Source organism: Cynara cardunculus, assembly GCF_001531365.2.
Source record: "Cynara cardunculus var. scolymus isolate 2C chromosome LG 9, CcrdV1, whole genome shotgun sequence".
Classification (NCBI taxonomy): Eukaryota; Viridiplantae; Streptophyta; class Magnoliopsida; order Asterales; family Asteraceae; genus Cynara; species Cynara cardunculus.
In genome coordinates, this window is record NC_037536.1 from 12,694,432 (window position 1) to 12,706,841 (window position 12,410).

A 12,410-nucleotide genomic window follows, 5' to 3' on the forward strand; every position below is an offset into this window, starting at 1 on the left:
TTCACATTTAAAGGTTGTTTATATATAATCATCTCTAATCCTAGCCACTGAACATAATAAGATGATATTTGGATTTATGTGATATCAAAGATTTTTTATAAGTTCCGTAAAATCAATTTATGTATATAATTTAATATATATGTAATTGTGAATGAAATCATATGAATATGAATACAAGGGATCATATATATATATATATATATATATATATGAACACTCGATACAAACAATTAATTACATGCATGTCTAATTCAACAAAACAAAGAAAGAATGAATGGAAGGTGATGAGTCAGACTTTTTCTTGAACCCTAAGTGAGGAGCCATTATCAACATCATCACTCGTCTGTTCTACCTTCCGGTAAAGCAATATAACGCCGAACCAAATGAGACCCTTCACCACCCTAACCATCCCAATCGTCACCACCACGTAATACAACCACCACCCCAGCAACTCTACCGCCCCAACACCAACTCCCGTCGTCACCCCAACCAGGGACTCCACCTCATCCCTCAACTTCCACCACCACAATCCACCCAAACTAACCCCCATCACCACCCTATCCATCCACCTCTCCTCCATCTCATAACCAAACATCGTATCATCCACCACCGGCTTCACTATCATCCTCGACCAGTACACCGTCGTCCCATGCAACCCCAAGAAAAACACAATCCTGCATATCAAATTGCTCTCTTGACCAAACCCGCCACCCACGATTCCTGCCCCTATGCTCCCTTCAATCCCTAGCCCAACACACACTTGCAATGTGCAGAGAACAATCCATGCCGTGTACAGACGTGGTCTCACGGTGGTCGCCGGTGACACGGAGAAGCTTGGGAAAGTGATCCGCCCATCGTTCAAGGTGTGAACAAGGGAAGCAATACAGACAAGGGAGACGAGTAGGTGAAGAGGGCTGAGTGGAATGTATTTGAGGAGGAGAGAGAAGAAGACCAGGGAGGGTGGCTCAGCCGCCGGAAAATCACCATTGAGGGACAAAAGATAAGAAGCGGTGGAGAGACGAGCTAGGAGAAGAAAGGAGAGAGGAAGGAGGAGGCTGAGAAGGGTGATTGTTAGAACCTGAAGGGTTTCTTTTAACTTCATGATGATATTCTCACAGCTGATCATCTGAAGCTCCAGCTTCGTTACTTTCATGGAAGCCATTAATTTACAATTTGATTCGTGTAGAGATCGATAGCTTGAGACACTTGTTGAAGGGTTATACATAGATACATATATATATATATATATATATATGTGTGTGTGTGTGTGTAGAGTGGCATCCACGACTCAGTGGTTGGTTGACATATGACAGGGTTTCATCTCATGCCATTGAGGAGGACGACTAACACATCGGAAACAATCAATCTAGTTACCACCATTTTATAATCCTAAGTATCACTTAATTGGTTGTTTAATATCATAAAATATTACCAACATGAATTGAATTTAGATTTAAAGATTCTTCTATATTATCCATTTTATTGTTTTTTATTTACGAGATGAGTTTAACTACTTTATTAACAACAAATTTATTTGTTCTAAACCATATATAAATTGTCAAAATGTATAAAAATATGTAACATATTTTGACGTGACCAATTCTTATATACATTGAAACGATGTTTTGACGTGACCAATTCTTACATTAAAAAATCATTTTTTTTAAATTCATTAAAAATCAATAATACGTCTTAATGTATTAAGATATGATTTTTTTTTGTCAATATCACAAACCAAGCAAATTAAATCATTATCCATTCATTCTCTCTTGAATTCAAAAGCAAATCCAATAAGTTATCATATCGATATTAGTATTGGAGGGTTATATGTTTGAATGTAAAATCTTGAGCAAGGTGGAAAAAGAGGATCACAACCAAAGAGGCAAATGACCCGACTTAATTACAAATGACCCGACTTAATTACATTATAATCGATCATTTGTAATTAAGTCGGGTCATTTGTTTACGCTAGCCACTAGGATTATTTGGACAGCATCTGACTAATACAAGGCATTATTCATATAGGTTGAAGTTGCTAACATCAAGAATGATATAAGCTAGAAGCTAATATTTAACACCACCCAACAACCCAAGAGGAAGACTAGGCACCAAATCATTGAAACTTTGAAGACTTATAAAATTTATAATCAGTTTTATGTACTTAATTTTTTACTGAAATAAACAAAATCTAATAACAAGTTAAAATGCAATAAAGCATAACATATACCTCATATTTTATTATAATTAAGAAAATCGAAAATCGAACTGTGGATAGTGGATCAAGGGCTTAAGAACTGTAATGAATTTGTCAAAAAGAAATTATTAGATACATAGAATATAATTTTGAAATTGTAATAAAAATAATAGTAAATGAATAAAACACCCGCACCTTCTTACTTAAATTATTAAAAGTGCATGCAATATGATGATACTATTAATAATATTATTAATTAGCGGAGGTAGCGGTGGAAGTAGTGGTAACGATTGTGTTGGCGGCATTGGCAATCATTGTTAGTGAGAGCCGGGGTGTTGGTTATATTGGATTCTAAGGTTATTTTTGTCATTTTAAAATCATAATTAACAATGACAATGGTAACTGAATTAGGGCAAATAGAAAGATAGGACTGTCTTTCTCAAAACTCAAAAGATAGAACGAGATGAATTTTAATTTCTTTGCTAAACCTCAAAGAATCACAATCGAGAATGGAATTCAAATTCCCATTTCTTCAAAATCCAAGAAACCAAACGAATCAAATCGGCCATAATTTATTTGGGATTTTGGATGAACATTCTTGAAAATAGAAATACCAAATTCTTTAAATATCTAGAATTGATTTCATCAATAGAAGTAGCGGTAGAGAAATTAAAAGCTACCCAACAACCCTTGCATGAAAATAGCATGGGGAAGAAACTATTTTTAAAATTTATTGCAAGTCCCCACAAAAAATATTGTTATAAACAATAAATAGTAACACAACAAGAATCATGTGTGATAAAAAAAAGGGTGCCTTAATATGTTGGTTTAACTCACTTAAAAATATATTATAAATATAATAAAGAAAAATGGCCACTTGCAAATTTTGGATAAAAAACTCTATCCATAGAAGAAGGCAAGGGTATTAAGGTAATTGCATGTGATGAAGTGCATGTTGTGGATCTTGTCATCTATTGCTTTATTTCCCTTTCTCTCCCTCTTAATCAATTGCTTGCTTTAATGCTTCTTCTCCTCCTCCTCCTCCTTCTTGCATCTCCTCTTTCACTTTCTCTTCCAATTTCCAACTTCCATCATATAAACTATAAACAAGATCCAATTAAATGGAACAAGACTCTCCACTGAATGATTCAGATATCCAACCTTCCAAGAAAAGGCAAGTATTCAAGATCAACAACATTTTCCATTTCTCCAAACCATCTGTCTGCATGTTCTTCTTCCTAACGATTCAAGATCAAGACCTCTTAATTTCTTTCCATTTTTACTTCTAGAATATGATCTTCTGCTTCTTTTTGCAAGGTAGGAAGGTGGCTGACAAGATTGTGGTAACAGTGAAGCTTGAAGGCAAAAAGAAGACTGAAAACCCTTCTTGTGATTGTTGGTCTTGGAGGAAATATGGGCAAAAACCCATTAAAGGATCTCCTTATCCGAGGTTTTCTTCTTCATACTGCTACTTCCAATTTACAGCAATATATACATACATATATATATAGTGTCATATATACTGTTTCTGGTGGTTATCAAGATTTCTTTCTAGCCTTGAAATTAAAAGGTTAACATATTTGGTACTCTAATATTTAGAATCAACTTCTATTTAGGGACCAAAGTGTACATCATCTGTGTCTGTTGTTTCCTACTTTTGGTATGGGTCAATCATTATAATCTTTCACAAAACTTTGATAAATAGATTCCTGGTTTCCCTGTGTATTTATTTCCATTTTCCTGTTCTAGTATTAACTCCATTCTGGTTCTGGTTCAAATCAATCCAATCATACTTATGTCTGCTAGTGAAAGATAGAGTGTGTTGGGTTTCCTGTTCCTCCATTGAATACCAATTTTCATTTGAGTGGTTAAAAAGTGTAGGTCCTTTTTGCCATCACTCAGTTTCACCAACTTAAAAAAAGCATCAATTATTGCTCACAAAGTTGGTTATTTTTGGAATCATTTTGCAGGGGCTACTACAGATGTAGCACATCAAAAAGTTGTTCAGCCAAGAAACAAGTGGAGATATGCAGAACAGATGCATCTATGCTCATCATCACTTACACTTCTGCTCATAATCATCCAGACCCTGCTCTCTCCAAGGAATCAAAACAAGCCAAAACCAAAATCCCACATGATGATTCAAATTCTACAGCCCCTGAACCAGATCAAAAGAATGAAGACCAGAAACCCATTATCACTGTTGTCGATGATCAAGATCCAATCATTGAAGAAAACGACAACTTCCGCTACATCCAAACCCCAGAAAACGAAACCCATTTAACAGTAGACCTGGAAAATACATTCTTTGACGAAGAGCCCCTCTCCTATCCCAATCTCATGACCTTTTCAGCACTGAAATCGGAAGAAAATGACTTCTATGATGAACTTGAAGAGTTACCCATGTCTTCCTCGACATTCAAAAGTTTCATGAGAACCAATTTTTTTGAGGAGAGAGTTCTTGTTCAACCTTCTTAAGAAAAGTTCACTCTATGTAATTATATTTAGCTGTCCATAATTTAAGCTAGCTGTAGCTAGTAATAACAAGCTGAAAAGCAGGCATCTTTTCACTCTCAATATGCTCAAAGACATGAATCTCCAAAATTAAGTGGAAAATATAATATATTTATTAAGTGGATTATTGTTGCTTCCTAGATGTTTTTGTTTGATATTTTAAAGATGACACGAGGATCACGAGGTTAGCATAAGTGGGAATACATGTATACCATTAAAAGTATGCCCTTTTTTGCACTACAAGAAGGGGGTTTATGGCAATGGTGCTAGAATCTATCTGCTACAAAGTGGGCGACAGATATTTGGTTTTGTTGATGTTTTCTTAGCACTAGCAGTTGCAGATTCCAATCTGCTAAATGCCAAATGTAAAAATCCAAAGATTCTTTAGAACTGTCCTACTTGATACACCCACCAACTATGGTTAGTTTGTGAGCCAAAAGCTCTGATTGGACTATGAATCACCAATAAAATCTCATAAATCCTGGTTGTAATTATCATCAAGAGAGTAATTTGTTTGATGCTAATTGTGGGTTAAGCTTTTAGTACTTGATAAATGTGCCTAGCCTGGCATATTCACTAGTTTTGGACCTGTCTTCTTACTTCTATATGCATTTTTGAATTGTTTTCTTTTTTAGATTCGTTGGTAAATCAACCAACAGCTGAAATTGGTTGAAACCATCTGCTACTGCACTACGGATTATACAACTACATTCTCTTAATCAATCTTGACCATTCATTTGGAGTGCTTGGTGCTCGCTTAGAACGATTTAGAGACTCTGAATTCGATCTCTTTCTTTCAGATTCTCCTGTAAATAAGTACAACACTTTACCCCCTTAATTTACTCGCGTACAAATAAGGTTCAAAGAAGCTTAATAATCAAAATTTCTATCAAGAAATTTGGCCAACCAGAAAGATTTTGTCCTGCATCTAGAATCTAGATCACCACACACTTAGAAAATATTTTAAATGCGCCCTGATAATAATTGTCCGAAGGACCCCTTAAATCATTTGGCATCTTCTGCTATAATCTATCAAGCTTGTTGTCCTGTTGGTTCGCTCCAATTCACCAAACAGATATCTCAACAGTTTCCACCAATCTCGCTGCTTAACGCGTTCATTCCAACAGACGGCCATTTAGTGACTTCTTAGAGATCTTTATAAATACCATAACTTACTTTTTTGTCAAAAAGAAAACTAGGATCACAAACAAAAGGTAAAAAAAATAGAAATAAACACATATAGTCCATTAAAAACTGAATAATGATTTAAAGTCCATGTTCTCATCTACTAAACAGCAGACCTACTAAACGTATTATCCTCCCTTTTCAAGAACTGGAAGAAAGATATTTTATTAATTGGTATCTAAAACGAAGCAGGGTAAGGTATTGTTAGGGTTAGGGAAGGGTATGAATATATAATCTCGATGAAAAAACATGACATTTAAAATAAGATGTACTGAAGAAAAATATTACACTACTGTTATAACATGTGAAGAGAGTTCTAATCGGGACAAAATACCAAGACAAAGGATCAAGAAGACTCATCACGTGGTGCGTATGATTCAGCATCATGACACTCTTTTAGTGCAGCAAATAATAAGGTTGGTTTACAGAGCTAAAAATGATCACCTATGCTTGCTAGGCAGCTGCCAGTGGTTGGAGAGCTTTGAGAGGGTTCACAATAACACCGTCTATAAGCCCATATTCTTTGGCTTCTTTGGCGCTCATGAAATAATCACGGTCGGTATCTTGGTTAATTCGATCCAGGCTTTGACCAGTGTGGTATGCCAGATATCCATTCAAATTTGCCTTGTGATGCAACATCTCATTAGCCTGCAACAAGAAGAGTGTCGTTAATATCCGCAAAACGCAAGCACCACAATTGGGCACAGTACAGGAACCGTTCATCTATCAGATAGTATAGCAGGTCCTGACACTGCAGCTAAACATCTTAAAACTTTAGATTTAACGGTCTTCAGGTAAACATCTTAAAACTAACAATTTGTTACCAAGCATCCTATCTGCTTAACTGTCTATAAGCAGAATATTTCATGGAACCCCATGTGCACAGTTAAGATCTCTTGAAGTATATGCTTTTGCTTGAGAGTATATCTTTTAAAAGCAAACCCAAAAATTAGCCAAAAGAAGACACACCTGGATGTCTAAATCAGTTTGTCCACCTTGTGCCCCACCAAGAGGTTGATGTATCATTATCCTTGAATTTGGAAGGCTGTATCTTTTCCCTACAATTATGATTGTGAAGATAAAATCACAGTACTCTTGCAACCGATATCATAAGAAATGAATCATAAGGCAATCACAATCTAAGTAAATTTATTTACCTTTCGTGCCAGCACCAAGCAGGAAAGCCCCCATACTGTCAAATAAGTGAGTAGAAACATACTGATCAATAAAATAGGTGATAAAGCAAAGATAAAAAATCAAGTAAAAATTACCGACCTTCATCAACTATAAGAGATTACAAAACCACTAATCACCTTTCAGCTATAAAAGGAATACACGGAATGAATTGCCAGAGATACAAGCACTACCATGACTATAATACCCCACATATGATTTTATGTATGACATAAATTTAATCCATATGCATCAACTCGAGGTTGTCAACAATGTGTTCTACTTAAAACTACATGACAAGCCTACTATCACATTTAACTGCCTAGATTCATCAAGAAAACAGTGCATTTTCAACTCAATTTTGCTACATATTCAATTCCATCATCCAAAGCCACTGGCATGAAATGTGCAGCATGGCATGAAATGTGCAGCATGGCATGAAATGTGCAGCATATAGCACAAAAACTGCAGCTATAAGTCTATTACCTAGCAGCAAGCCCAACGCATACAGTTGAAACATCAGGGCGGATATGCTTCATGGTGTCAAAGATGGCCATACCTAAGGGAATAACGTACATAAACTGGTTTCAAAAAATCGTCCATACAAACAGTAAATAGAAATAAACAATATGAAAACAAAAGCATCAAGGGTTAAAAAAACATAATACCAGCAGTGACTGATCCACCAGGAGAGTTGACATACATCACAATATCCTGTCAATGATATTGAATGCATGTATTATTATCATTTGGTCAGTAAAATTTCTAAAGCACATTAATAATGTTTCCTAAATATCTTAATAGACATGGACATCCATGCAAGTGTGAGCGTGTTATAAAGAAGGTGGAATGTAGACACCTCATATGAAGCAAAAACTATACCAGCTAGCTCACTACTAAGGTCAGCATATCTTCGCATCCAATATTACCACCAAAAAGATTTGGAAATAAGATCCTCAAAGAACACGACACTGACATATTTAAACATGGGATTCTAATATATTAAATGCCTTTTTAGTGGTAGGAACTCAATGTTCATACATGAAACATGGCAGCAAAATAACAAGGTTCATAAGCAACCCTGTAAAGTTGATGTTCAATCATTAAACCGTGGTGATGTACAATATACAGATTCACCTATCTAATAAGAAAATTATACAATCAACTCGGTGAGCTTCAATCAAGTTATCTTGTCTTAAAAAAAGTTGTTCTTTAACATGAAAATAGAGACAACAGAGTGAATAAAAGAATGAACTCTAACAAAGATGATGTCTTATAGTTCACAGAATATCTAACAGATGAAAAATAAGGGAAAGGCATGGATATGATCAAACCTTGTTAGGATCAACAGCATCAAGATATAGGAGCTGAGCAACTATGATGTTTGCCATGTCATCATCAACCGCTCCACCACAACGTATAATTCGCTACAAATACAACCACTAGTAGTATAAATAATAATAGAAAACCCAACAAAGTTCAAAGGTACAAACAAGAAAGTGAAGTAGAAGGCCAAAGATGACATAGCAACCCACGTATTGAAAAAGTTGACTGATAACACTCTGGAAACGTTCTTGCATCATTGGAGGTGGACCTTGACCTTGTGCATACACCGGGAAATAGGGTGATGATGGAACTTGTACATCCTCCCTATTCATTGAAAATTAAACCACAAGTACAAGAACTGAACAGATTGAAAAAAAACAAGAATTAAACAGAACCCTACCTAATGGACCATATTCCCTGCCTTGAATTCTTGTCAGGTGAGAAATAATCACCAGAATAAACAGCTTTCACTGAAGAAGTACGAAGAGTTTTCTGATTACCTCTCAATTTACTTGCTTTCCTGCAACCAATAAACATCATATGAATGAAATCTCAGACTTATGCACCACCCATCCACAATAGACGAGCCTCTTAGCATTTTAAACAGTATAATTGTATAATGTTTCTTGTACTGTTTTACCTCTTATGTGTTCAATCCAAAAGCTCATCTATGTCCTTATTTCAATCTCAACTAAATTCTACACTCCTTTCCCAAAAAAAATCTTATAAATTTTGTGCCTCTCTGAAAGATGTGCAAGATATAAAATCCATCCGAAAACAAATTCTGCGTGTAGAACGTATGAATACAATGGGTGCCCCCATTCCAGAAGGGCGAGTGACCTTTGTCAACGACATCTCCCAATATCACAAACAGTCAGGAAAGTACCGCACTAGTTATTTGGACAAGGACAGCATTAAACCGGTAAACGAACTCCTTGATGTTTAAGTTTTGAGCAAGGAATTTACTTACTTTGGAGTAAAATTTATTCCTTAATCTCATGAGAAAGCAACTGAAGGAACGAAAGAATCATATTCCTTTTTCTCAATTGTATAAGAAGCAAACACAATTGAAAGTATTAATAATGAAGAGGTTTAGCTTGAATAGAATCCTGCCATCCCCGGTGGTAAACCTTGGAAGTACAAAACTTTTGATCTCCCTTCCCCTTTGCCGAGTCAAAAATTACTTGATAGTATTAAAATTATGTTTCAGTTTAAGTCGTTTAAAAATCACTGAAGAATTATAACAAGAAAGACAGAAATTGTCAAATAAAACGATGATTAAGAGTAACAATTGATACCTGGAACGAAGGGGAAGTAAAGGGAGAGGGTTAAAGCTGGGTTCGGATATGGAGCTAGGGTTTTTTGTAGAAGAGAATACTAGAGAATTAAATCTGAGAGAAGGAAGACAAGATTGCGCCATTGTGATATGCGAGATGATGTTCCTGTGGAGCAAGAGACGGTTGCTTATCCGTTTAACAACGACGACGACGACTGCGACGGAGTGAGGCAGTGGGTGGGTGGGTGGGTGAAGCCAAGGGATGAAGGAAGGAGATAAAGAAAAAAAAGAATGAAGATTTTTATTTGGGTTGGTTGCGTTGCGTGTAAGACCCAATTACGAATGGGGTTGGGCTCGGGTTTTGTGGTTATCCTTCCATGTTTATTCTCCACAACTCAATTAATTACAAAATTCTATAACTTCATACAAATATTCGTTTTAGAAAGCCAGATCTTTTTAAGGGATTACTTACATTACATCGAGGTTTTAGGAGCCGTTTACCAAACACTTACCCGATAAACATCTAACTGTAATATTCAACACTATCATTTACTTACCGGGTAAGATTTTAATAGAACTCTCATGTTTCTCATTTTCAATGTTTATGTTGTCAATATTCAGGAGTACTAATTTGGTTTGTAACTTGGGGTCCTTTGAAGGGATGTTATAAAAATTCCTGTTGCATTTCTATAAAATTACATGCATACACAAAGTGCTACATAACAGTAACGAATTGGATCTACCATACACAACATACGTATAAATAAAAATAAAAATAAAAATAAAAACTTAAGAGGCATAATCCATAACAGTTAAGCATTCACGAGCAGCTTTCGTGGTGGCCTCCTCCAATGCCTTCATCGGAGAATCCTCTCCCATATTCTCCGAGAAGCATGCTTGACAACTACCGATATCCGCCTCCACCGCACTAAAATCATCTGAAAGTAACGTCACATCGCGAACACCAAGATCCGTTATCGCCGTGTTCAACTGATTCAGGCTCGCTCCGTACTTCTCCACACATTTGCTTAGACATTTCCCCGTTTCTGAAGAAGCGATATCTGGATCATTTAGCAGCTTCTTAGCCTCGTCCATTGCTAACTGGGAATCCGTTTGGCTTTGTTTGATGCGAGATTCGATCGCCAAAGCAACGTCATGATCGAAGAATCCTGAAGGCGATGGAGTCAAGGCAATTGAATTTGGGTATGAAATTGGCGTTTCTGCCTCCTCTCCACCTTCGGTTATTGTAGGAGCCATCGCCGGAACTGGGCTAGATGGCTTTTCGCCTAGTCCTAAAATCGATGACGAAATAGGGTTGAGCACGGCTTCGGCTTCGTTTACGATTGAGGAGGTAGCCGGTCCAAGCTTCTTTTTAGCTTCTTCCAGAACTGAGGCCACACCGTCCCATAATGAGGTTGGGTCGGCTGCCTCTTTACCTTCATTGGAAACTGGGGATGAAGCTGGGACAGATGTAATCAAGGAACCGACTTGATCTTGAGCCTTATGTAAGGCTTCGTTCACGTATGAACCCGGTGCACCTGCTGGTGCGTCTAATGACGGAACAGGGCTGAAAGATGATGCAGTTGGTGGCTCGTTGGGTTCATCTATAGACGGAACAGGGACCAATGATGGTTGGGATGCCTCTTTAGCTAGGTCTAAAACCCGCAAACCTTGATCTTTTGGTAATAGAGTGAATCTAGAATTTGGTTGGGATGTGGATGGCAGGATATTCAAACCTTCAACAGAGAGATATAAGATGAGAGAAGAGATGGCGAGTATGAGGAAAATACGAGCTGTGAGCTCCATATAAATCTGTTCTTTTTTAATCATCTCTTCTCTCCTCTCAATTTGGGGGAGGGGGTAATTCGCAGATCGAAAGGAACAAGCAAATGGAATTTGTAACTGCTTTCAAGAAAATGTATGGTACATCATCCAACCAGGATTTCTTTCCCGTTAATCTTTGAGGTTCACATCATTTCCCCTTTGCCCTCTATTTTTAGTAGAGAAATTAAAAACAGAAGGCAAAAAGGGAAGTGATGTAAACCTCGAAGATTAGCGGGAAACAAAGAAAGAGAATCCTCAATGATGAACCTCACATTTTCTGTAACCAGTTACAAATTTCATTCGCTCGTTTCTTCTATTTGCAAATGACCCCCTTCCCTATTTGAGAGGAGAGAAGAGATGATTAATTTGAAAGAAAAAAAAAACAAATTTTTATGGAGCTCGAACTCGTATTTTCATCATACAAGAATAAATAAACCAGATTTGATAACATCAAAATAATTAGAATGTATCAATTGTGCCAATACATATAAAAGAATTACTGGAATTTAAATTGCGAAACGTGAAATAACCTGCAACCTACTCGGAACAAACTTTTTGGAGCATGTCTTCAAGCTCAGCGGTTATCAGGATGCCATCTCTTTCAATCCTTTGACGAATCTCAGGGTCTTTTATACCAGCAGCCATGTAAATCTGTAACAAGAGACTGTACACCTTATCATCAACACAATTTAGTTTCTTTAAAACCTTGAATAGCTTCTCGGCACTCTCTCTATCTCTTTCTTCCTTGAAATGTTTCATAAACACATCAATATTGTCACTATGCGGCTGCCAGTTACCGGTTTCAACTTGTGCTGCAGCCGTTTCCAGACATTTCCAAGCCATATCCATTTGTTGATTCCCAAGGTAATATTTCATGAACAATGCCAAAGTTTGAACAAATGGTCCATTTGATCTCTT

General features: G+C 36.7%; 4 protein-coding genes across 4 annotated transcripts in view; 1 reads left to right on the plus strand and 3 right to left on the minus strand.

Annotated features, from left to right (window-relative positions):
* Window positions 1–289: 289 nt before the first annotated feature.
* LOC112517796 lies at window positions 290–1,162 on the minus strand. The gene has a single exon (XM_025125168.1). It carries the CDS (start codon window positions 1,160–1,162, stop codon window positions 290–292), a length of 873 nt encoding a protein of 290 aa, XP_024980936.1.
* Window positions 1,163–3,112: 1,950 nt separating this feature from the next.
* Window positions 3,113–4,835, plus strand: LOC112518070 (probable WRKY transcription factor 65). The gene is made up of 3 exons (XM_025125637.1): window positions 3,113–3,368; window positions 3,516–3,644; window positions 4,165–4,835. The coding sequence occupies exons 1-3, from the start codon at window positions 3,316–3,318 to the stop codon at window positions 4,670–4,672; spliced, it is 690 nt and encodes a 229-aa protein (XP_024981405.1). The 5' UTR covers window positions 3,113–3,315; the 3' UTR covers window positions 4,673–4,835.
* A 1,292-nt stretch (window positions 4,836–6,127) lies between these two features.
* LOC112518124 (ATP-dependent Clp protease proteolytic subunit 5, chloroplastic) lies at window positions 6,128–9,963 on the minus strand. The gene is made up of 9 exons (XM_025125702.1): window positions 9,691–9,963; window positions 8,793–8,912; window positions 8,602–8,716; window positions 8,401–8,493; window positions 7,735–7,780; window positions 7,553–7,625; window positions 7,051–7,085; window positions 6,863–6,951; window positions 6,128–6,541 (listed from the first exon to the last, which is right to left on the minus strand). Exons 1-9 carry the CDS (start codon window positions 9,810–9,812, stop codon window positions 6,347–6,349), a joined length of 888 nt encoding a protein of 295 aa, XP_024981470.1. The 5' UTR covers window positions 9,813–9,963; the 3' UTR covers window positions 6,128–6,346.
* A 1,972-nt stretch (window positions 9,964–11,935) lies between these two features.
* Window positions 11,936–12,410, minus strand: part of LOC112517889 (pentatricopeptide repeat-containing protein At1g02370, mitochondrial) — a 2,312-nt gene continuing 1,837 nt past the window's right edge. The window contains 1 exon segment of the mRNA XM_025125262.1: window positions 11,936–12,410. This exon segment is cut by the window's right edge and continues 49 nt beyond it. Within this exon segment, the coding sequence (XP_024981030.1) occupies window positions 12,030–12,410 (381 nt within the window). The 3' untranslated portion in view covers window positions 11,936–12,029.

Coding starts and splice junctions, on each gene's coding strand:
- LOC112517796 (XM_025125168.1), bottom strand. CDS start 1,162: ATGGCTTCCATGAAAGTAACGAAGCTGGAGCTTCAGATGATCAGCTGT.
- LOC112518070 (XM_025125637.1), top strand. CDS start 3,316: ATGGAACAAGACTCTCCACTGAATGATTCAGATATCCAACCTTCCAAG. Junction 3,369..3,515: donor ATCCAACCTTCCAAGAAAAG/GCAAGTATTCAA, acceptor TTTGCAAGGTAG/GAAGGTGGCTGACAAGATTG. Junction 3,645..4,164: donor AAAGGATCTCCTTATCCGAG/GTTTTCTTCTTC, acceptor ATCATTTTGCAG/GGGCTACTACAGATGTAGCA.
- LOC112518124 (XM_025125702.1), bottom strand. CDS start 9,812: ATGGCGCAATCTTGTCTTCCTTCTCTCAGATTTAATTCTCTAGTATTC. Junction 7,781..8,400: donor ATGCTGTTGATCCTAACAAG/GTTTGATCATAT, acceptor TATCATTGACAG/GATATTGTGATGTATGTCAA. Junction 6,542..6,862: donor AAACTGATTTAGACATCCAG/GTGTGTCTTCTT, acceptor TTCTTGTTGCAG/GCTAATGAGATGTTGCATCA.